The 23,408-nt window shown below is 45.2% G+C and overlaps 1 protein-coding gene and 2 long non-coding RNA genes across 30 annotated transcripts in view; 2 read left to right on the top strand and 1 right to left on the bottom strand.

Annotated features, from left to right (window-relative positions):
- Window positions 1-816: 816 nt before the first annotated feature.
- LOC144332861 (uncharacterized) lies at window positions 817-3,783 on the top strand. The gene is made up of 2 exons (XR_013401052.1): window positions 817-986; window positions 3,464-3,783. It is a non-coding gene; the product is annotated as an uncharacterized LOC144332861 (long non-coding RNA).
- A 343-nt stretch (window positions 3,784-4,126) lies between these two features.
- FMNL3 (formin like 3) overlaps window positions 4,127-23,408 on the top strand; it is a 62,758-nt gene continuing 43,476 nt past the window's right edge. For 22 of the 28 annotated variants that reach the window (XR_013401039.1, XR_013401037.1, XR_013401038.1 and 19 more), the window contains exon 1: window positions 4,127-4,494. Coding sequence is in view for 20 of the 28 variants with exons in the window: in XM_077954070.1 (XP_077810196.1) it covers window positions 4,369-4,494 (126 nt within the window). In the remaining 8 variants the exon portion in view is untranslated. Of the gene's footprint in view, window positions 5,436-23,408 lie in introns of all 28 variants that reach the window. The other 6 variants (XM_077954067.1, XM_077954066.1, XM_077954073.1 and 3 more) reach the window with 3 other exon arrangements.
- On the bottom strand, window positions 11,110-15,696 carry LOC144332854 (uncharacterized). The gene is made up of 2 exons (XR_013401045.1): window positions 15,358-15,696; window positions 11,110-15,019 (listed from the first exon to the last, which is right to left on the bottom strand). It is a non-coding gene; the product is annotated as an uncharacterized LOC144332854 (long non-coding RNA).

The raw sequence follows: 23,408 nt of genomic DNA, 5'->3' as shown, positions 1-23,408 counted from the left end.
CCCTAGAGTATATAAATCAGGTGGTTATGCTTGAGGTAAGCAAAAACAGAATTAAAAGGCTAGGGATCAAGAGACCACACAAAGGTGAATACACTGCTATTCGCTGTCCTATCAAGTTTCTTCTTTTTGCTATATGTTCCTTGTGCATCCATGATAAATGACTGATGAATTATTCCCTTCTTGAATTCTCAATTTTTGTCTAGTGGAAGTCTACAGTCTTGGTATAACACCTCTGCTTAGACGAGTCTGCTATAGCAGTTGGGAAAGCACGTATTTAGGCTAAGAAATAGAGAGGAAGAAAGGGGATAAGATGTGAACTGATTAATTTTTTCACTGATTAGAAGAGGCTGAGCTTCACAGAAAAGGGTTTCAATGGTTTGGAAAGACCATTTCTACCTCTAGTTTCTACCTCTTGGTTGTAAACAACAGGAACCCAATGCAGAGTGAGTTAGAAAAATAATTTACTAGCTTTAATAGCATCTATATGATGATGATTTCCAAATTTACATTGCCAAATTGCAGAAATTAATTAATAAGTAGAGCTGCTGCTTGTCGCAGGCATGATGGCTTCAAGGTTACTTTGCAGAGCTGGAACGCTGGCCATGTAGGCTTTGAGGGCTTGTAGTCCCAGTGGGGTGCAATTGCAATAAGACATAGATGAGTCTGAAAAGCAAACTCATATATATCCAATTGCTTAGTGGTTATCTTTACTTGGATGTTCGAAAGGCAAATCAAACTCAACATGGCCCAAACTTGTTCCTGACCTTCCCTTTCCAATTCCCCTCACCAAACCTACGCCTCCTATCATTTTCCCCATTTCTTTTTTTTTTTGAGATGGAGTCTTGCTCTGCCACCCAGGCTGGAGTGCAGTGGCCGGATCTCAGCTCACTGCAAGCTCCGCCTCCCGGGTTCACGCCATTCTCCTGCCTCAGCCTCCTGAGTAGCTGGGACTACAGGCGCCCGCCACCGCGCCCGGCTAGTTTTTTGTATTTTTTAGTAGAGACGGGGTTTCACCGTGTTAGCCAGGATGGTCTCGATCTCCTGACCTCGTGATCCGCCTGTCTCGGCCTCCCAAAGTGCTGGGATTACAGGCTTGAGCCACCGCGCCCGGCCTCATTTTCCCCATTTCAATTAGTGAAAACTCCACCGTCTTTGTTGCTCAAGTCAAATACTTTGCAGTTATCTTTCATTCACCCTCCACATTCAAACTATCAAGAAATTCCATCAGCTTTACTTTAAAGTCTATAAGGAATCTGACCATTTCTTTCCACTGGTACAGCTACCACCCTGGTGCAAACTATCTCTCACCCAAATGATTGGATTAGCCTGCTAACTAGTCTCCCTGTGCATACTTCAGTTGGTTTGTTTTCAATGCAAGAGCCAGAGTGATCCCTGTTAGAAAACATGTTAGATCATATCACTCCTCTGCTCAAAATCCTCCAATGGCTACCTATCCTACTTAGAGAAAACCAAAGTCCTCACACAATAACCTACAATATCCTACACAACATGGCTTCTGGTTACCTTTCTGACTTCATCTTTCACTACTCTTTTCCTTGCTCATTGCACTCCAGCTACACTGGCATCTTTGCTGTTCTTCTAATACATCAGGCATAGTATGCACTTGCCATTCCCTTTGTCTGGATAATTCTTCGCTAGATAGTCATATAGCTTATTTCCTTACATTCTTCAGATCTTTACCCAAATGCTATCTTATTAGTGAGTCCTTCCTTGATCATCCTATTTAAAAAATTTTATTATGAGGGAGGGGAAGAAGGAGCCAATGCAATGGCTAGTCTTTATTGGAGAGAAGATACTTTACAGCACATTTTTGAGCAATTACTGCCAGGGCTCACTGGGCCAACTGGTGGGGCATCAGCTTGTAATGGGTTCACACTTAGAGCATCGCTGGGTCTCGCCTTTGTGCAGCCAGAACCAGTTGACAGCACTGTTGTCCTCTTCACAGATGTAGCTCGCTATTCTCTTGGTGATGGAGGGAGCTGTTAGGGTATTCCCTGGTGCCTGAAGCTGCCTTTTGGGGTAGTATATTGTATGGGTCCAGTCTCATACATGGCTATCATGACCTCCCTCTCCAGCCCAGTCATCTGCTCGTCATCAGTAGGAACACCACCTCCAGATGCCATGAAGCATGCTGCAACCACCCCATTGGGACTGTAAGCCCTCAGGCCTATGTGGCTGGCACTCCAGCTCTGAAAACTAACCTGGAAGCCATCATGCCTGTGACAAGCAGCAGCTTTATTTACTTATTTATTGAGACAGAGTCACCCTGTCACCCAGGCTAGAGTGGAGTGGCATGAACATGGCTCACTACAGCCTCAACCTCCTAGGTTCAATTGACCCTCCTGCCTCAGCCTCCCAAGTAAGCAACTCTATTTAAAATCTTAATGCCTCTTCCATCTCTATCCCCTTTCAGTTTTATTTTTAATACCACTGATCACTAACATCTATACATTTTACTCATCTAGTTTATTGTCTATCTTTCCTTCTACACAGATTGTGAATTCTAAGAAGACACAATGTATATGCTGTTTGCAGATGTATCTTCAATGCCCAGAATAGTATCTGGCATAGAATAAGCTTTTTCAAATAAATGTTTGTTGAATAAATCAATGAAAAATCTAGGTGATAACTTCAGGCATGGTTAGATCCAGGTTTTTGGCATGTCATTAGAATTTTCTTCTGTCTCGTAGCCTTTCCTCTGCATTGGCTTCATTCTCAAGCAGGCTTGATGTGTTACAGGTGATGATAAGAGACCACCAGCGGCTGCAGGTTTACATTCTAACAATTTTGCAGCCTAAACGGAGAGAGAGTGAGTGCCTCTTTCCTGATTGTTACAGAGAAAGCCTTGGATATATCATATTGTCTGGGTTTGGGTCAAGTGACAATCCCTAAAACAGTGTCTAAGAGTAGAGGAGGAAAATGTTGTAACTGACTGGGCCTGGGTCTTGGGGCCCTTCGGAACCGGGGATAAAGTTCAGCTCCATTTAGACTGAGAAGAGGGGAGAGGTGGTTTCCTAAAAGAAAAGGGGATGCTATCACTGGAAGAAGATGGCGGCTAGACAACAAATGTCCACCGCATCATCAACGACCCACCCGCCGACTGAGCCCAGAACAGCGTTCTTCTCCCGCCTCTCCATTTTCACACGCAGCCAGATAAGCCTGTGACCATGGTTAAGCTCCTCTCCTCCTAAATGTCTTTTCCCTTGCCTCTGTCGGGCAAGGGCTTCCTCATCCCTCAATGCCTGGTCCAACCATGATCTCCCTCACCCCGACTCTTTTTTTTTTTTTTTTTTTGAGACGGAGTCTCGCTCTGTAGCCAAGGCTGGAGTGCCGTGGCCGGATCTCAGCTCACTGCAAGCTCCGCCTCCCGGGTTTACGCCACTCTTCTGCCTCAGCCTCCCGAGTAGCTGGGACTACAGGCGCCGCCACCTCGCCTGGCTAGTCTTTTGTATTTTTTAAGTAGAGACGGGGTCACCGTGTTAGCCAGGATGGTCTCGATCTCCTGACCTCGTGATCCGCCCGTCTCGGCCTCCCAAAGTGCTGGGATTACAGGCTTGAGCCACCGCGCCCGGCCCCTCACCCCGACTCTTAACGGATACTGTCTCTCTCCCTCTTCTGAGTATCCTGCTTGTTTCTACTTCTCTTGTAGTTTTGTACGCCATGCCTTGTATAATATTTTACTTACTTGTATACATCATGAGTTCCTTGTGAAAAGGTACGGCCCATTCCCGGGGTGTCCAGGCCAGCGCCTCTGGGAACCTCTGGGAACCGCGGTGATTCGATCCCGGCTGAGGCCGCCAGGGAGCGCTCGGCGCCCTGCACGAGGCCGTCAAGGGCGGGAGGACCTGTGATTGGCAGAAGCGGCCGTCAATCGGGCGCAGGCGGGTCGGGCCGGGTCGCCTGGGAGGCCTCTGGGAGGGAGGCGGGGCCTGCATGAATGGGGCGCGCGGCGGGCTGGCTGCAGTCGGCGCTCGCGGGGGAAGCCCGAGTCCCGGCCGGGAGTGGGTGGGAGGAAGCGACGTTGGGTGGGGGGGAAGGGAAAGAGCGCGGGGGGCGGGGAGGGGCAGCGCCCGGGCGGCTAGCCGAGCGCGGCGAGGCGGCGGGTGTGAGCAAGAGCCGGCTGCCTCCGTCCCCCTCGCTTCGGTGCGGCTGTCCGCTACGCTGCCTTCGCCCTCGCCGCGCGCCGCCTCCTGAGGGACTCCAGGGAACCACCGGCGACCCCGACGGGGCCGAGGAGTCGGGACTAGGGGAGCCGGCGCTGAAGGAGGAGCCTGGTCGGAGCCGCAGAGCCGAAAGCTCCGGGGCGTGGAGGTGGGGGGCCGAGGCCCCTGAGGGGGCCCCGCAGCGATGGGCAACCTGGAGAGCGCCGAGGGGGGCCCGGGAGAGCCGCCCTCTGTCCCTTTGCTGCTGCCGCCCGGCAAGATGCCGATGCCTGAGCCCTGTGAGCTGGAGGAAAGGTTCGCCCTGGTGCTGGTGAGAGCTGAGCCCAGCCCCTTCCCCCGCCTACCGCCCCTCAGGTCCCGACGCCCGAGCTGGGACTTTGTCCTGAGCCCCCGTCCCGCCCACCCTTTCAGTCGGGGTCCCGGACGGATCTCAGCCTCCAGTTTCTTCCCAGGAACCTCTGAGCAGCTGCTGGCCGGCCCGGACAGTCCCGTGGGGGATCTCGGGACCGACGCCTCCACCGCTGGACGCTTAGGAGAAGTCCCCAGCTCGGGACCGTCCTGGGAACCAGGCTTCTCCCTCCTTCTTCCTCCCCCTTCTGCTGCCCTTCTGCAGTCTCCCTGCTTCCTCGCCAGGCTCCCTGTCCCTAGCATTCTCAGCCAGGAGCCTCTCACGGTGGGGGGAATTCAGAAGCGCGGCCGGGTTCTTAGCAGGCTTCCCTGAGTGAGGACACCGCCTCTCCTGCGAACATGGAGGCTTCCCAGGGAGTGGGTCCCGCTCCCAGCCCAGACCAGATGTTTGGGGGGAGAGGGGGATAGGGAAGGGGCTGGCAGCTCCTGAAGGGGTGGAATAAGGAGTGTGCCATTCTGCTTATTTTCAGAACGGCCTGCAGGCATCCTGCTAAGTTATAGTGGATTTGCCTAAAAGGCTGAACATGTGGATAAACCATTTCACTGGGGTATTTTTCCAAGTGAAACAATACACAAACCATCCCGCCTCCTCCCCCCCTTTTCATGTTAAGCCACCGTGACTGGTTTGTGTTGTTTAGCCTGTGCTTTTTAGTCTTTCTGTAGATTTCAAACGGTCTGTGTAAATGGATTTTTAGAGCTGACTTTGGGATTCTTCTTTGGTATGGGAATTGGACATTGATGTCAGTGGCTCTATGAAGCGAGAGGTTCTGAGCTGGTATCACTGGGAAGAAGCCAGAGAAAATGTTGCCGCTGAAAATGAAGTTTTGCAGAGCGAAAACATTGGTAAACCGGGTTAATCTTTGAGAAACTTGGGGAAATAGTTCTCAGTTCCCCAAATAGTTATCTGAGAAGCAGTAATAATTCTGGCGTTATTGTTGGTATGGCCTGAAGGGCCGACTTTGCCTTTGCCTCTGCCCGTGAGGAGGGATAAGTTGTGGACTTAGCAGCCTTATTGGATTTCATCTGCCTTGGAATAAGGAGATTAGATCTGTTGGCAACAGTGGAGCTGTCTAGAGATCTTGGCCTCTTCGAGGGTAGAGAGCCTGACATCAGCCCACTGGTACCAGAGCTGGCTCAAAGAGGGTCTACAGTGTTCCAAGGGGAAGTGGTGTCGCTGGCACCTCTCTGCCTGCCAGCTCTGCAAAGGGCCAAAGGGATGTGGGCCATACATCCTGTGGCCCTCTGCATTTCCCCCAGCCTCCTCAGGGGGATCGGGTGAGTCAGTGATTACCAATGTGCTGTGACCATCTCACAGGCTGAGGAAGAGACGGACTTAGTGGCCTTGAGAACAAGAGCCCAACTGTTGGGGAAAAGAGTGGGAGGGGATCTGCACTCCAGTGGGGGTGTGAAAACCCCCAGCAAGCTGACACAAGTTAGCTATAGAAATTGGGGAGAAAGGGATGGGGTGAGGTGGATTGGGTGGAAGGCTGCCTTAGGTAGGCACTGCCAAGCCATTTTTTGTGAGAGCTCAGAACCAGAATCCATCATGTTCTCATTGGCCCTTGGTTGACCAATTTGTTTAGTTAGCAAACGAATGGCTTAATATTCACAAAATGCACGTGGTGTCCTAGTTAACCAGAGCACCAGGAGAACCCAGGTCAAACGGGGGACTGGACCACCCACTTGCCTGCCTGCTTTTCTGTATAAAATTTTGATTTGTTTTCTCGTGCCTTTTATTTTGGTCTTGTTTTTGTGTGCCTGAGCTGCTGCTGATGAAGGGTTGGAACAGGGCAGGCCAGAGCTAGTTAGTTGTCTCAGGAGATGAGATTTCACTTCAGTTTTCCAATACAGGGAAATTATCCCTTCTTGGGGATTTGAGTTCTTCTCTGGGGGCCCTTAAGTGTCCCTGTGTCCACTGTTCTGAAAGGTACCTTTTCTACCATGCTTTGGGAATAGTACTGACTGTGAGTTAGATGTTTGACCCAGGTACAGGCTCAAATGTATTTCCTGAACAGTCAGGAGAAGCATAGTGTAGTTGAAAAAGCAAGGACTCTGGCTTAGCAAGTATCTTAACTTCTCTGAGCCTAGACTTTTTCTTCATCTGTAAAGTGGAGGTAATCTTGTTCTGGTGAGATTGTGAGAATTAGGTGAGCCCCTGTATATAAGGTGCTCAATGTAGTAAGTACTCAGTAAGTACTCAATATAGATTAGCTTTTTTTTTTTTTTTTTTGAGATGGAGTCTGACTCTGTCACCCAGGCTGGAGTGCAGCAGCACGATCTCAGCTCACTGCAAACTCCGCCTCCCAGGTTCAAGCAATTCTGCTTCAGCCTCCCCAGTAGCTGAGATTACAGGCGCGTGCCACTATGCCTGGCTAATTTTTGTATTTTTAGTAGAGATGGGGTTTTGCTATGTTGGCCAGGCTGGTCTCAAACTCCTGACCTCAGGCGATCCACCCGCCTTGGCCTCCCAAAGTGCTGGGATTACAGGCATGAGCCACGGTGCCTGGCCAGATTAGCTTATTTTTGTTGTTGGCTTGAAACAGTCAGATAAGTTGTTCCTTTATCACCTTTTTCTTTCCCAGATTGTCAGCTTCATTATAACTGGTTTGGTTTTTTTAAAAAGCTATTTGGGAGGTTTGTTGAGGTGACATAGTGGTGTCCTGGTTAAGCATACGGACTTTCAAATCAGAGTGGATTCAAATACTGTTTCATCCATAGTCTTCGGTTAGAAGAGTGTTTGACCTCAAGCAAGCTACTTAATCTGAGTCCCAGTCTCCTCTTATACATGGGGATAATAATAGCATTTGCCACATGAGGTTGTTGTGTGGATTTAATGAAATTGGAAGTCAAATACTTAGCAGAGTCTGGCATCTACTATATGCTTAGTAAATGGGTAGCTTTTAAGTTTGTACGTCTCAGCAGTGACTCAGATCTGAGATCACTTGTGTTCCCAAAAAGGGGTTTTAAAGTTTAAAAATCTGATAAAACCAATTACCCTGTTGTGTATATCCAGTCTCAGAATATGGCTGCTGCTGTAAGCTGGAGGGCTTCCTCAGCCCCAGTGTGTCTGTGGAAAACCCCCTGAAGAGTATCCTCCGCTGGGGAAGTTGTATCAGTGCTGAGTCAAGACCACAGGCTCCCAGCTTTCTGTTCCAGACATATGATCTGTCAGCCCAAGTTGAAGAGCTTGAGATGACGGCTATGAGAAGATTTGATGAGGACATTGATTCCAAGAATCCTAACCCAGCCCAGTGCCTTAATTCAGGGCTTCCCTACTGGTGTGTTGCAGATGGGTCACAGGTGTGCTGGGATACTGATTCCCCTTATTCCTAGGGGCAGCTAAAGTTCCCAGTCAGTTCCCTCTGGATGGGATCAGCTTCTACCCCATGTACTGTACAAACAGTATTATTTTCTAGGTGTGCCTCGATGTGAAAAAGGTTGTGAAGCTGCTGTGTTACACTGCTTCTTGGCATCCTTCCTTACCCCCTGTCTGAGCAGCACTTCCCATTCTGTTGGGTATTGAGAAGTTTGGGGTTGGGGCAATTAATGGAGTTCATCTTTATGAATACCAGAATGAGAGCCAATCTCTGGTCTGATACAGTCCAAGTCTGTGTTTTGGTCCAAACTAGATTACTACCCAAACTCAGTTGCTCAGAAGCTAGTATTCTGGCCAGTACTGGATTTTCCCTAGAGAAAGGAGGCAGAGGGCTCTAAGGTCTTTGAAAGGATAGCTCTCTGTCTTTGTTGTGATTGTACTCTGATTTTTCTCTTTGTTGATTTAGTACAGATTTGAAATGGAGTCTCAAAGTTCTGATGCCAGAAAAAGCCCTGCATATCCCTCAGGAGGAGGCTTTCAGGGCATGAGGGTAGGGTTGTGTGACAGGGGCTATCCCTGCTGCAGTTCCTCCTCTCACATTTCCCTGGTGATGACTGACAACTTGGGGGTTTTTCTGTAAATGTAGCATTGATGTGGGAGCTAAGTTGGCCTGGGTGCTAGTTGTCTAAGAGGCTTTGAGGGGCCTCCTTTGACACAGAAAGGGGCTGGGAAAAACGGACTAAATATCAGGTTCCAAATCGCCATGGTGGAAATTTTTTTCCCAGCCCTCAGGATTGTGGTGAATTAGTTCAGGCTGGAATAGAACTTGGGAGGGGGCGGGGAAAGGGCCTTTGACAGCAGCTGGTCAGAGGAACCTTCTTCTTGTTCAGAGACCCCACAGAGAAGACCCTAGGCCACAGAGAGGAGTCTTGTTCCCTTGACCTCCTGATATGACCCTGCTTTAGTCTGGGGGAAGCCTGCATGTTGGGAAGGGACTGATAGAGTGGACTCTGTCATTTGGGAATGTTTTCATTGCCCAGAGGGAGATTCAGCATTTTTTGTTTTTTTCCTCTTAAAGTAATACTTATTCTCTAAAGAAAGTATGGGACAATTCAGAAAGAAGAAAAGACTAAAGATTTAGGTTAAAGAAAAACATCCATATTTTCTCTAGTTTCTTTACCAAATGCAAATATTTTCTTAGTTCATTTACCAAATGCAGCTGATGTGCTTTAAAACCTTTATATTTTTTCTCTGCATAGAGTTTTATACAATGTTTTGATACTTGATTTATTTATTTAAGACAGAGTCTCGCTCTGTCACCCATGGTGGAGTGTAGTGACATGATCACGGCTCACTGCGCCTCACTGCAGCTTTGAACTCCCAGACTCAAGCAAGCCTCCTGTCTCAGCCTCCTGAGTAGCTGGACCACAGGCATGCACCACCATGCCTGGCTAATTTTTTCATTTTTTGTAGAGATGGGGTCTTGCTTTGTTGCCCACATTGGTTTCAAACTCCTAGACTTAAGTGATTCTCCCACCTCAGTCACCCAAAGTATTGGGATTTTAGGCATGAGCCACCATGCCCTGCCGGTATATATGTTTTTTATCCTGTTTGTTTGTTTGTTTGTTTGTTTTTTGCTTTTGTTATTTCATTAGTTTTCCCAGGTTAGTAATTGTACGTGTTTTGTTTTGTTTTGTTTTTGAGATAGTCTTACTCTGTCACCCAGGCTGGAGTGCAGTGGTACTATCTCTGCTTACAGCAACCTCTGCCTCCTGGGTTCAAGCGATTCTTCTGCCTCAGCCTCCCAAGTAGGTGGGATTCCAGGCACCTGCCACCACGACTGGCTAATTTTTGTATTTTTAGTAGAGACGGGGTTTCACCATGTTGGCCAGGCTGGTCTCAAACTCCTGACCTCAGGTGATCTGCCCACCTCGGCCTCCCAAAGTGCTGGGATTACAGGCAAGAGCCACCGAGCCTGGCCTGTAAACATTTAAATGCTTGTATGATGGTCCATCAAGTGAATGTACCTTTGTTTGCTTACCTATACACCTTTTCTTAGACATTTAGGTTTTTTGCTTCTGTTTGCCATCATAAACAATGCTGTGATGAACATCTTGGCATACAAAGTGTTTTCAATATTTAGAGTTTTCCTTGGGATAGAAACTCAAAACTTGCTAGATTGTAGGATATAATGGTTTTTATTTCCAAATAGTTTTTAAAAGAGGGAATAATGTATGAAAGTGTTTTTAAAAGGATGGAAGAGGATTGAGAATAGCTTCTTTTCTCCTGATTATGAAAATAATACATGTTTAATAGGTAAAATTGGAACTTACTGAAAAGTATAAAGAAGACAATAAAACCTGTAATCTCACCATCTACTACTAATACTTTGATGTACATGTATATATATTTTTTAACAATTGGGACCATACTGTATATTGTTTTGTAAACGATTTTTTCATTGACTATTTTAAGCATTTTCTCATTTGCTTACATATTCTTCAGTATCATGTTTTTTTGTTTGTTTTTTTTTTTTTTTTTTTGAGATGGAGTCTCACTCTGTTGCTCAGGCTGGAGTGCAATGGCCCGATCTCGGCTCACTGCAACCTCCGCCTCCTGGGTTCAAGCAATTCTCCTGCTTCAGCTTCCCAAGTAGCTGGGATTACAGATGCCCACCACCATGCCTGGGTAATTTTTTTGTATTTTTAGTAGAGATGGGGTTTCACCATGTTGGCCAGGCTGGTCTCAAACTCCTGACCTTAGATCTACCCACTTTGGCCTCCCAAAGTGCTGGGATTACAGGCATGAGCCACTGTGCCCGGCCCAGTATCATGATTTCATTACTGCATAGTACTCTGTAATATTTTATCACTGCCTTATGTTGCTTTTTTTTTTTCTTTTTTTGAGATGGAGTCTTGCTCTGTCACCCAGGTTGGAGTGTAGTGGTGCAATCTTGGCTTACTGCAACCTCTGCCTCCTGGGTTCAAGCAGTTCTGCCTGAACTTCCTGAGTAATTGGGATTACAGGTACGTGCCACCACACCTGGCTATTTTTTGTATTTTTAGTAGAGACAGGGTTTTGCCATGTTGGCCAGGCTGATCTTGAACTCCTGACCTCATGCGATCCACCAGCCTCGGCCTCCCAAAGTTTTGAGATTATAGGCATGAGCCTCTGTGTGCAGCCTATCTTACCCTTTTAAAATCTTTTTTTTTTTTTTTTTTTTTTTTTTGCTGTTACAAATAATGCTGTGTTGAACATCCTGTGCATAAATATTTGTGTCCATCTCTGATTATTTCTTTAGGATAAATTGCTAGAAGTGGAATTATTGGGCCAAAGGGTATATGGTTTTTAAAGGCCTTTGAGACATATCTTCTGAAAAAGTTTTATCAGTTACCTTTTCCACTCTTAGTATATGTGTGTCTACCTTTCTCTGTAAGCCAACCATTACTGAGTGGATTAATGTTTTTAAAGCCTTTGCCAGTTTGATTAATTAGACATGGTATCTTGTTTTACTTTGCAGTTCTTTGAACAGTTCATTGCAAGTGTTTTGGCCATCTTTTATTTGCGCTCTTTGCTCTCTGTTGGAGATTTATTATATACATATGTCAATGTAATAAATGCATACATTTCCTATGCTTTTTCATTATAAAATATTTTTCACATATGAAACCATTGTAACTATTATGTAAAGTTAAAATAATAAAATGGACACCAGTGTATCCACTGTGGAGTTCTTAGAATTGCTTCCTGCCCCTTATTTTCTTCCTGCTACTTTAGGATAAAAAAGCCCTTTCTCAGGACTCACTGGGTCTGTGTTCTGCAGCTGGGACAGTCCAGGTGGCAGCCACACCAGTGCTTCATAATTCTGTCTGTGGGGAAACAACTGCTACAGCTGGTGAGAACAGGAACTGGTCTTGGTGGAAATAACTAATCTTCAGTGAAGTGAAAAAAGAAGCCAAAGTGGGGAGGAAATGAGACCACAGATCCTCCTCTGCCCCTGAGGTTGCTTGGGGAGGCTGGGCAGAGCCAGGGTCCTGGTTCTGTGGTCAGCATCAAAGTATGTGCCCCAGAAGTGACTGTAGTAAGCCCATGGGACAGCAGTGCTGGCTGCCTGAAGTCAGCGTGTCATCTGGTCTGCCAGACCATTCACTTCCATTCTGGGGAAACATTTCTCCCACGTCTGAGCCGAGCAATAGCAGTGCCAGGGAAAGGCTGGGGGTTCATCGCGGTTCGGAAATGACTTTAAAGAACGGGGAGGACCTTTTACTTTGAAGATAGAGTAGGGGAGGGTCCTGTCAGCACACAGGCTCCCCCTCTCCTCCTTCTCGCTGGGTACTTCTGAATAGCAGCAGGTGAGAACTTCAGGGATTTAAGGTTGTCATTCATGAAGAAGTGAAGTGGATTCCAGAATAGAACTGAGCTGGGCAGCTGGAATTCCTGCATTCCATTTCCAGTCTCTCTCTTTTGCCTCTCTGGGCAAAGTTATGTCTTTGTATCTTGTTTTCGTTCCACATGGAGAGTGAGTCAGTCCCCCAAGAAAGGTGTAGAAGTGTCAAGCTCCCTCTGTGTCCTGGAGATACTCTTGTTGTCTTTGCCTCCCACTTTCTTCTCCCCCTCTCTTTTCCTCTTTTAGAATCTTCCTCTTTCCAGGTTCTCTTACCCTTTCTGTCTTCCATCACCTCACAACAAAGTTGTGGGTTGGGGTTTGTGTGTTGGGTAGGGGAGGGCATGGATAGGGTGTTTTGTTTTGTTTTTTGTTTTTGGGTGGGGTGCAGTATCTCCCCTCCTTCAGCTTTACTATTACGCATACTCTTCTTAGTTTATAAAGTATTTTGAGGTCCTTCAAAGATGTTCTCAATAATGTCCAGAACCACGAGGGGCTAGCAGAATTATTTACATGGCAGATTTTGCCAGTAGAGGACAAGTTTAGGCTCTTATATATTAGTGATGGTTTAATTCTTATCCTCATACCCCACCCCCATCTCTTTTACCACCTTCCCACCCTCACCCAGAGTTACGGCCAAAGCTGGAGTTGGGGCTGGTGATCTTACCTCTGGGTCCCTTATACACAATAACAGGGAAGATATGTACTTTCTTTCTCCCCTGTTTGCTCATTTCTACTCAAATTCAGAATGGAGAATATCATAGTCCTCTTTTAATTGTTCGGTGCCTAAGAAAGTTGCCTGGTCGTTGGGTACTTTAGGAGATGGATATTTGGTTTTAAGAACTACCTACAGCTTAGAGCAGTTTCTGCTCTTGTTTTTGCACAGAAGCTGGGAAGCCAGTCAATAGATCCCCCTAGTGTTTCCCATGAAACCTTAAAAAAAATTTTGTTCTGGAAGGAAGCAGTAGACCATTGGTTTTGGAATCAGAAGACTTAGGTTCTGATCCAGCTTTATAGTCTTTTTTTTTTAGCTGCACCTTAGGCAAATCCTGTAACTTTTCTGAGTCAATTTCATCGTTTATGACATGTGTGAGGATAATACCTATCCTACAGATTTTTGAGGATGCTTACAGGAGACAACATAGTGAACATACTTTGTAACCTATAAAGGTGCTAAAAATATTTATTGTATATACTTTACCCACTTTATCTCCTCTCAGAATTCCATAAGTTAAAGTAGCTTTCAACTGAGGGAGGTATTGTCCCAGGAGGGAGTTTTTGGAAGCACTTGAGGATGTTTTGATTATCATACTGACTGGGAGTGCTAGGCTTTCTACCTGAGGGCCAAGGCTGTTAACCATCCCTCTGTGTTTGGGTCATGTTTGGGTCAGTCCCACACAATGAAGAAGGATCCTGCCCAAAATGTGGTTGGCATCCCTGCTGAGATTTGCCTTCCACTTATCTGTACCTCTTTTGTCCTGTGTGCCAATTGAGGATGAAGCTTCAAGAGCAGTAAAAGGAAAGACAGAGCCATGGTATGTCGCGCTTTCTTGGTTTTCCGATTTCCTGGCACACCTTTAGGAAAGAGGTGGACCTCTTTTTATTGCCTCTGCCTGTCAGTTTAATACCTGATTCCTCTGTACTGTGGGCTCTACCGTAAAACTCATCAAGGGGCAGTTTGGGGTGTACATACTACACTCACCCCCTGGTCAGTTACTCAGGCCAGAGTAAAAGTTTTTATAAGTTGGGAATATGTTTGAGACATCTCTCAACAGTAGTTCTGAATCTTTTGGGTAACAGATTCCTTTGGAAATCCAGTTAAACCTGTGGTCCCTATTTCCCCCTCCCCCTCCCATGTATATATGAACACATGTAGTACTTTGGGAGTTTTAAAGCCCATTTTTGGATTTGCTAAGGAAGCCCTGGCTTCCAGCCTGGAGGAATGGGAAGTGATAGCTGGATGAGGAAACTCTACTGCGGGAACTCCTTGATACAGTTAGTACTCTTGATCTTTGGTAAGAAGGAGCCCTGGTTATTGGTTCAGATAAAATAATGCCGCTCTTGGTGGTTCCAACAAAGAGAGCTTATTGAAACTTGAGTGATTCCCATTCAAAGGGAGATATTCAGGCCCTTGGACAGTTTGATTTAACTTTGATTAAGGATCCTTTGTGGTGGGGTCTACCCCTTTGAACTAGGGCCCTAGCCCTCAACCTTTGGGAAAATCCAGGTGGAGATAACAGGATGTACAGCTGGCCCTCCTTATCTGTGGGTTCTGTATCTGTGGATTCAACCAACTTCAGATAGAAGATATTTGAAAAAATTGTGCATGTACTGATCATGTAGCCTTTTTTTCTTGTAATTATTCTGTAAACAAAAGAGTATAACAACTGTAGGTGAGCCTTAAACAACAAGGCCTTGAATTATGTGGGTGTGCTTATACACAGATTTTTCAGTCAAATGAGAATTGAGTGGTAAGAATTGAAAACCTTATAAGGAGGGCAGACTTTTGCATACAAATGGGTTCTATGGGGCCTGTGGAATTTGAGTATGCTCAGATTTTGGTTCCAGGACCAGGCTTGGAGCCATTTGGTCGGGTCCTGGAACCAATTCCCCGCGTATACTGAGGGACAACTGTATTTACATAGCACTTAATTGTATTGGGTATTATAAATAGTTTAGAGGTGATTTAAAGTATACAGCAGGATGTGTGTAGGTTATATGCAATTACTATACAATTTTATTTTTTTATTTTTTTTTTTTATTTTTTTTTTTTTTTTTTTGAGACGGAGTCTCGCTCTGTCTCCCGGGCTGGAGTTGCAGTGGCCGGATCTCAGCTCACTGCAAGCTCCGCCTCCCGGGTTCACGCCATTCTCCTGCCTCAGCCTCCCGAGTAGCTGGGACTACAGGCGCCGCCACCTCGCCCGGCTAGTTTTTTGTATTTTTTAGTAGAGACGGGGTTTCACCATGTTCACCAGGTTGGTCTCGATCTCCTGACCTCGTGATCCACCCATCTCGGCCTCCCAAAGTACTGGGATTACAGGCTTGAGCCACCGCGCCCGGCCTACTATACAATTTTATATCAGAGACTTGAGCATCTGGGGATTTTGTTATTCTAGAGAGGTCCTGGAACCAATCCCCTTCGGATACCAAGAGACAACTATACTTGGACAAATCCCAGAAACCCAGTGGCCTCTTGCAGTAACGGCCAAAGGTTAGGTAATATCCTGTGTTTGGAGGTACTACCTGCCTAAAGCAGCAACTCTTTCCTGCAGGCCTGAGGTCCTTGGGGAATATCTGGGTAGTGGGCTTCCCAGCGTGTGCCTGGGAGAAGGATGGAACATTTATTTCTCTAGCAATGCTTAAATCCTCTCTTCTACCTTACAAAAAAAAAAAAAAAAAAATGACCTGTACCTTTTTTGACTGCTCGGATATTTCATAACAGAATCTTTGTAGGAAAATTTACATCTTTTGGGGGACTTATGAAAAAAAATCTTTTTTAAAACAACACTCTTTTTTCTGGGTAGAGTCCCTCATCTCATCTCTTCAGGAATGGCTCAGTGTCTGGTCCTCACCAAATGCCTGGATTTAACTTGTAGAGATTAAGGAAAGACAGTTAACATTTGTTAAATGTATGCTGCGTACTTTAACATGTGTTATCTCATTTAACTTAACAACAACTCTGTGAGGCAGTATTTCACTGCAGTGTTTTTTTACAGGCAATATGAAGCTAGCACTCAGAGGGGTTAACTAAGCGGGGATGGTCTCAGCTTAATTGTCACTTAGGCCTTAAGGAAAATATTTTTGGTTATATTTTTTTATTCACGCTAAAAGAACTGTTGGAAAAACAACTTCTAAAATATGCTTAATCATTTATTTTCTATATATAGATTTTAAATTCATAAAAAAATCTGTAAGGGTACAGATAAAACCGATAACACTAGTTAGTTACCTCTGGGATTTGGGGGTAGGGGAGGAACCATGATAGGAAGAACAGATTCAAAAGGAATTTAGCTTTATCTATAATGTTTACATCTGAAATTTTTATTTGTATATTTTTTAGAGACAGTGTTTTGTTTTGTTCCCCAAGCTGGACTCAAACCCTTGGGCCCTCCCACCTCAGCCTTTGGAGTAGCTGGTACTACAGGAGTGTACTACCATGCCTAGCTATAATGTTTACTTTTTTTTTTTGGCAAGGATAATTCATTTATGTATTAGTTATATAATTAAAAGTTAAAGAATAGAAAAATTTTTTTAACTTCACTGGAAATCAAGGAGATGAAAATTTAGAGGATATACTTTTTTTTTTTTTGAGACCGAGTTTCACTCTTGTTGCCCAGGCTGGAGTGCAATGGCGCAGTCTCGGCTCACTGCAACTTCTACTGCCTGGGTTCAAGCAATTCTCCTGCCTCAGCCTCTCGAGTAGCTGGGATTACAGGTGCCTGCCACTGCAGCTGGCTAATTTTTTGTAGTTTTTTTTTTTTTTTTTGAGACGGAGTCTCGGTCTGTCGCCCGGGCTGGAGTGCAGTGTCCGGATCTCAGCTCACTGCAAGCTCTGCCTCCCGGGTCCACACCATTCTCCTGCCTCAGCCTCCCGAGTAGCTGGGACTACAGGCGCCCGCCACCTCGCCTGGCTAGTTTTTTTGTGTTTTTTAGTAGAGACAGGGTTTCACCGTGTTAGCCAGGATGGTCTCGATCTCCTGACCTTGTGATCCGCCCATCTCGGCCTCCCAAAGTGCTGGGATTACAGGCTTGAGCCACCGTGCCCGGCCTTTTTTGTAGTTTTTAGTAGAGACGGGGTTTCACCATCTTGGCCAGGCTAGTCGTGGAACTCCTGACCTGGTGATCCACCTGCTTTGGCTTCCCAAAGTGCTGGGATTGCAGGCGTGAGCCACCGCGCTCGGCCTGATATACTAATTATCTGGTGAAATTTTGAAGACCAACAATGTCCGTGGTCAATATTAATGGCAGAATAATTCGGTACAGACATTTTAGGAGGCATCTTACAGGGTCTATCCATTTAAAATGCACATGTTCTCTAACTCCCCCACCTCACTTTTAGGAAACCATTCTGCAGAACAGTTTACACGTGACGGAAGGTGCATGTAAGGAATACTCAGGGCTACATTGTTTAACGTAAAAAAAGGAATGGGGAAGAGCCTGATTGTCCATTTCTTGCTTAAATTTACTGCTCTCCCATTCACCTACTCAGGGCAAATCCTGGGAGTTATTTTTAATTTTTTCTTTCCCTTTCTCCATACCCACTTTATGAGTAAGTCTTGCTCATTTCATCTCCAAAAATAGGCTGGGTACGGTGGCTCATGCTTGTAATTCCAGCACTTTGGAGGCTGAGGCTGGAGGATCACTTGAGGCCAGGAGTTCGAGACTAGCCTGGGCAACATAGTGAGACCCTATCTCTACAAAAAATAAAAACTAGCTGGGTGTGGTGGCATGTTCCTGTAGTCTAATCCCTGAGGATTGCCTGAGCCCAAGAGTTTGAGGTTGCAGTGAACCATGATTGTGCCACTGCACTCTGGTCTGGGCCTCTGAATGAGACCCTGTCTTTAAAAAAAATAAGATTGTAGGTGGCTCACGCCTGTAATCCCAGCACTTGGGGAGGCGGAGGTGGGCGGATCATCTGAGGTCGGGAGTTTGAGACCAGCCTGACTAACATGGAGAAACCCCACCTCTACTAAAAACACAAAATTAGCCAGGTGTGGTGCATGCCTGTAATCTCAGCTACTCTGGAAGCTGAGGCAGGAAAATTGCTTGAACCCAGGAGGCAGAGGTTGCAGTGAGCCGAGATTGCGCCATTGCATTCCAGCCTGGGCAACAAGAGCGAAACTCCGTCTCAAACAAAACAAAACAAGATTGGGAGGCTGAGGCGGGTGGATCACTTGAACCCAGGAGTTCAAGACCAGCCTGGCCAACGTGACAAAACTCTGTTTCTGCTAAAAAATTACCTGGGTGTAGTGGCACATGCTTGTAGTCCCAGCTACTGGGGAGGCTGAGGCATGAAAACCACTTGAACCTGGGAGGTAGAGGCTGCAATGAGCCGAGATGGCGCCACTGTACTCCAGCCTGGGTGACAGAGTGAGACTATCTCAAAAAAAGTGAAAAAGAAAAAAAAACTGTTTATCTCTGTATGTATATGTAATCTGCCTGTCCCTTTTCTCTTTACTGCCACTGCCCTGGTCTAAGCCAAGATCAGCTCTTACTTATATTGCAGCCAACCAACTGGCTTTCCATTTTCCTCTCTTATCCCTATCTCCATCTTCCCATCCATTCTCCACAAAGCATCCAAATTTAAAATATAAATTAAATAGCATCATTCACTGACCTAAAAACCTTTAATGGCTTCCCTTTCTATTATACTAAAAGGAAAAATGCAAACTCCTGACACGGACCCTTAGGACTGCATCATTTGACACCTGCTGACCTTTTTAACCTTATTGCCCTCTTGTTTATGAAGTTCCACATTAGCCCTCTTTCATTCAGGACAAACGCTTTTCTATCTCAGGATCTTTGCACAAGCTGTTTCCTCTCCTGGGATACCCTTTGCCTGGATATTAAAATGACTCATTCTAGTTTATACTTTAGCTCTCAGTTTTTAAAAATGCCACCTCTCAAATCTTCCCCACTTACTATTCTTTGTCTTAGTTAGCATCCTATTCATTCTTTTTCCATTTTACAATTATTTGATTACTTGTTCATTATCCATCTCCCAGATTGTTGACTCATGAGGGTGGGGACATTATGTTTGCTTATCACTGTACAGCCAAACACCTGGCACAGGGTAGGCACTCAATAAATGGTTGTGGCAAATGAGAATCTCCAAGATATATATGTGTGTGTAAATATAATATAAAAAGGCAATTAGAAGACTGTATATATAGTGCTTTATAAAAACCACATGTGGTTGTATATAAATACATAGAAAAAAGGCCTAGAAAAATAAAGACCAACCTATGAACTGGTGAACTATGGAGATGATTCAGTGGGTTTGGAGGCTGAATAGTGACTGATTTTTTATTCTGTAAGCTTTGAGTTGGTTGGAGTTTTTTCTTTTACATTATCTACTTATGTATTCCTCCTTTAAGGGAAAAGGAATAAAAATGGGGTGGGGAGGGGGTGGACTGAAGTTTTTTTCTGGAGACAGCTCAGTGTGTAGTAGTGTGATCACAGTCTCAACTTCCCAGGCTCAATCAGTCCTCCCAAGTAGCTGGGACTACAGGCGTGCACCACCATGCCTGGCTAATTTTTGTATTTTTTGAATAGACAGGGTCTCGCTATGTTGCCCAGGCTGTTCTTGAACTCATGGGCTCAAGCAATCGGCCTGCCTTGGCCTCCAAAAGTGTTGAGATTACAGGCATGAACCACTGTGCCCAGCCAGACCCAACTTTTTTTTTTTTTTTTGAGATGGAGTCTTGCTCTGTCAGCCAGGCTGGAGTGTAGTGGTGCGATCTTGGGTTCACTGCAACCTCTGCCTCTCAGGTTCAAGCAATTCTCCAGCCTCAGCCTTCTGAGTAGCTAGGACTACAGACGTGCACCACCACGCCCAGCTAATTTTTGTATTTTTAGTAGAGATGGGGTTCGCCATGTTGCCAGGCTGGTCTCAAACTACTGACCTCAAGTGATCCACCCGCCTTGGCCTACCAAAGTGCTGAGATTATAGGCATGAGCCACCGCACCTGGCCAGACCCAACTTTTAATGGGAAAAAAAAAAAAAGCTCCTCTCTTACTTTTTGCACTAAGCCAAAAGAAAAATGCGAGAGAGAGAAAGGGCACCAGTAGGGTCAGCAACTGGCCACTGCCCTGTGCCCTGTGCTGAGCTTGGCACTATTTCCAGAGTAAAAAGAATCCTAAGAGATGCTCTTTTGCCCTGAAGCTATATTTTGAATTCTTTAATGTAGGCATGATCCTGGTCCCCCAGACACAGGCAGGCTATATATTTTTAGCCTCTTTCATTTTCAGGCCAGTGAAAGCTATATCTCCAGCCTTGGCAGAGCCATAGCCCTTGAAGTCAGCAAAGAGAATAAACCTGAGCTCTAGGCTGTGCTGCATCTCAGCTTCTCAAAGTCAAGTCAGTTCAGCAGCTATGACCACCGTGACAATCATTTTCTCTAGATTCTTGCCTCCTAGGAATAAGGATAGCTAATAATTTTAATAGCTAACATTTATGTGTGATGATGGTATACCAAGCACCATGCAAAACACTTTACACACATTATCTCATTTAATCATCACAACTCTGTGAAGTAGTTGTTGTTAATCTCCATTTTATAGAAGAGGAAACTGAGGTCCAGGTAGGTTAAATAACTCACCTAGGATCACACACTAGTAGGTGGCAAAGTTGGGATTTGAATCCAAGCAGCCTGATGCCAAAGCCCAGTTTTTTTGTTGCTGTTGTTCAGACAGGCTCTCACTGTTGCACAGGCTGGTCTTGCACTCCTGCCATGGCCTCCCAAAGTGCTAGGATTATAGGCATGAGGCACTGCGCCCAGCCCCACTTTCTTAACTATAGTTTCCTTTTTGCAGGGTTGATTCTCCTTTGCTGTTATTACTGCTTTGGAGTGGATTGAGTGGATTGTGGCAGAATATAGGGGAAAGTTTACCAAACAAGTTCTCCTTTGCTAAGGGGTGTGGTGGAAAGATTTGAGCTTTAGAGTCAGCCAGATTTGGGTTTGAATCTTAGCCATCCCGCTAGGACATTTGCTATTCGAGAAGATTTTTATTTTTAATTTTAATTTTACTATGTGCTCCTGATATCACTAGGTATATAGTGGTGAAAAAATCAAGAATTCCTTTGCCCTCATAGAGTTTAAAGGAAAAGACAGATATTAAATAAATATTTAATTATGATATATTCTTGGAAGGCAAAGAACAGGTTGTTAAGAGTGTAACAAAGAAGGCTTTAGGTTGGGAAGTCTTGGGTCTATTCTAAATGTTCATTCCATTTTCTTTTCTTTCATGATTTATTAAGTAAATATGTCATAGGTGCCTGCTGTATACACAGCACTTTGCCTAGTGCTTTGGGGTATACCAAAGAAATAGAAGATAATGCTTGCTATCTAAGTTGGAGAGACAAAATATGTACGTACTTAAAACTGTATTTTGAACAAGAGAATTAAAGCAAGTGCATGTCTTCAGGTTGTCTATGAGACTCTATGTGCCACAGCTATTTATCTATAATGTGGGAATACTGTTTGTCTTGCCCAATCACATGTTTTGTGAAGACCAAGTGAGATCATGAGGTGATAGGGTGCCACACAGCTATAAACACAGAAAGATTGGAGAGCTAAGGGTGGATCAGCGTGGTATAGGAGTGCTAATTAGGCAGTGCTTTAAGGAGGACAGGGGCTTTAGTCAGGCCTTTAGCAACTGTAGATCAGGAAAGAGGAGATTGTTGCAGGGCAGAGCCGTATGGGAGGGGATTATGGAGGAGGAATGAAGCAGCTATATGAAGGGCAGCCAGGAGCCCTGCTGCTGGAATAGAGGAGTTTAGTTATAGACAGATGTGAGCTTGGATCAGGACAGATGGCCAGTACACACTGAGTTTTGTCTGAACATTTCTTATTTTTTTGAAACGGGCTTGCTCTGTCACCCAGGTTGAAGTGCAGTAGTGTGGTCATGGCTCACTGTGGCCTCCAACTCATAGGCTCAAGCCATCCTCCATTTCATCCTCCTTAGTAGCTGGGACTACAGTTGTGCTTCTTACTTTTTTGTAGAGATGGGATCTTGCTGTGTTGCCCAAGCTGGTCTTGAACTCCTGGGCTCAAGCCATGTCTGCCTTCCTCAGCTTCTCAAAGTGCTGGCATTATAGACATGAGCCATCGTCCCTAGCCTGAACATTTCTTGATTGTTAGAAAAGGGACTTTCCTGCCCAGGGTTTCAACAGGGAATAGAGAATAGTTGGTAAGTGGTCTCTGGCCATTCATGAGTTTGCTTATTAAAAGTTGAATGATTGAAATATATGAGAAATAAATGCTCAATCCTCATAGGTTAGAGAATCAGAATAATTTGATTTAAGTGAAACGGGATAGAAAATGATCCCCCATGTGTTACCCTTGAACTGCAGAAGTCTTCAAATGTAGAAGCTTCCATTTCTAGTCATCAAGTTTTGAACTAATTCTTTTCGTTGCCAAATCTGTCTTGCTTTCCTTTTAAAAAAATTATTTTTTGAGATAGGATCTTTCTTTATTGCCCAGGCTGGAGTGCAGTAGTGTGATCATAGCTCACTGCAGCATTGAATTCCTGAGCTCAAGTGATCCTCGCACCCTAGCCTCCCAAAGTGCTTGAGATTACAGGCATGAGCCACCACGCCCAGCCCATTTTTGCCTTTCTTTAGGGTAAAATTTGTCTTGTACTAAATAATTTTTTTTATTAACAATGCCTTGTTCATAGTAGATGCTCAATAAATATATTTCATTGCATAGTAACAGTGTCCAGTGTTTGTGAGCCACTTTATACCTGCTAGTGTTTTCTTATACATTGTATTTTGGGGGGAATGGCACTCTTCCAGCTAATCATCCAGGCCAAGCACTTGGAGTTAGTCTGGGCTGCTGTCCCTCTCACCTTCTCTCTATCCATACTACCACTACTGTAGTTGATCCTCAGCTCTTGCCTGGTCTGTTGTAATGGACTTAGCAGTTTCTTTGGTTCATTCTTACAGATCCACTTACCACAAGCCATCATCATAGCCATATATAAAGATCTGGGGGATGGGTTTTTTAGGAAGAGAACAACTTTTGCAAAGCCCTGGGTGGAAAAGAACTTCGCACATTTGAGGAACTGAAAGAAGGCCAGACTGGTAGACAAGGATGCTGAGGAGAGTCCGAGAAGGTATAAGAAAGGTGAGCAGGGCCCAGATCATGTGGGACCTTGTTGGCCTTGGTAAGGAGTTTGGAAATTAATTGTAGGGAAACTTCTAGGTGTGCTTTATAAGGTTAAGAGTTCTCTTGTTTGCTGTGTGGAGAATCCTGGAATCTGTCTCCCTTATGGGCAGCAGGTTGGCCTGAGTGAGATCCAGGCTCATCGCTAGACTGTCCCCAGTGGGGTGATGGTGCCTTCTGCCCTTTCAGGTTTGACTGGTGCTCAGCCCTCACTCCTGCACCCCCTC

This window comes from Macaca mulatta, chromosome 11 (assembly GCF_049350105.2).
Source record: "Macaca mulatta isolate MMU2019108-1 chromosome 11, T2T-MMU8v2.0, whole genome shotgun sequence".
NCBI lineage: Eukaryota > Metazoa > Chordata > Mammalia > Primates > Cercopithecidae > Macaca > Macaca mulatta.
The sequence above is the reverse complement of the archived record's forward strand: the minus strand, read 5'-3'. Positions and strand labels throughout refer to the sequence as shown.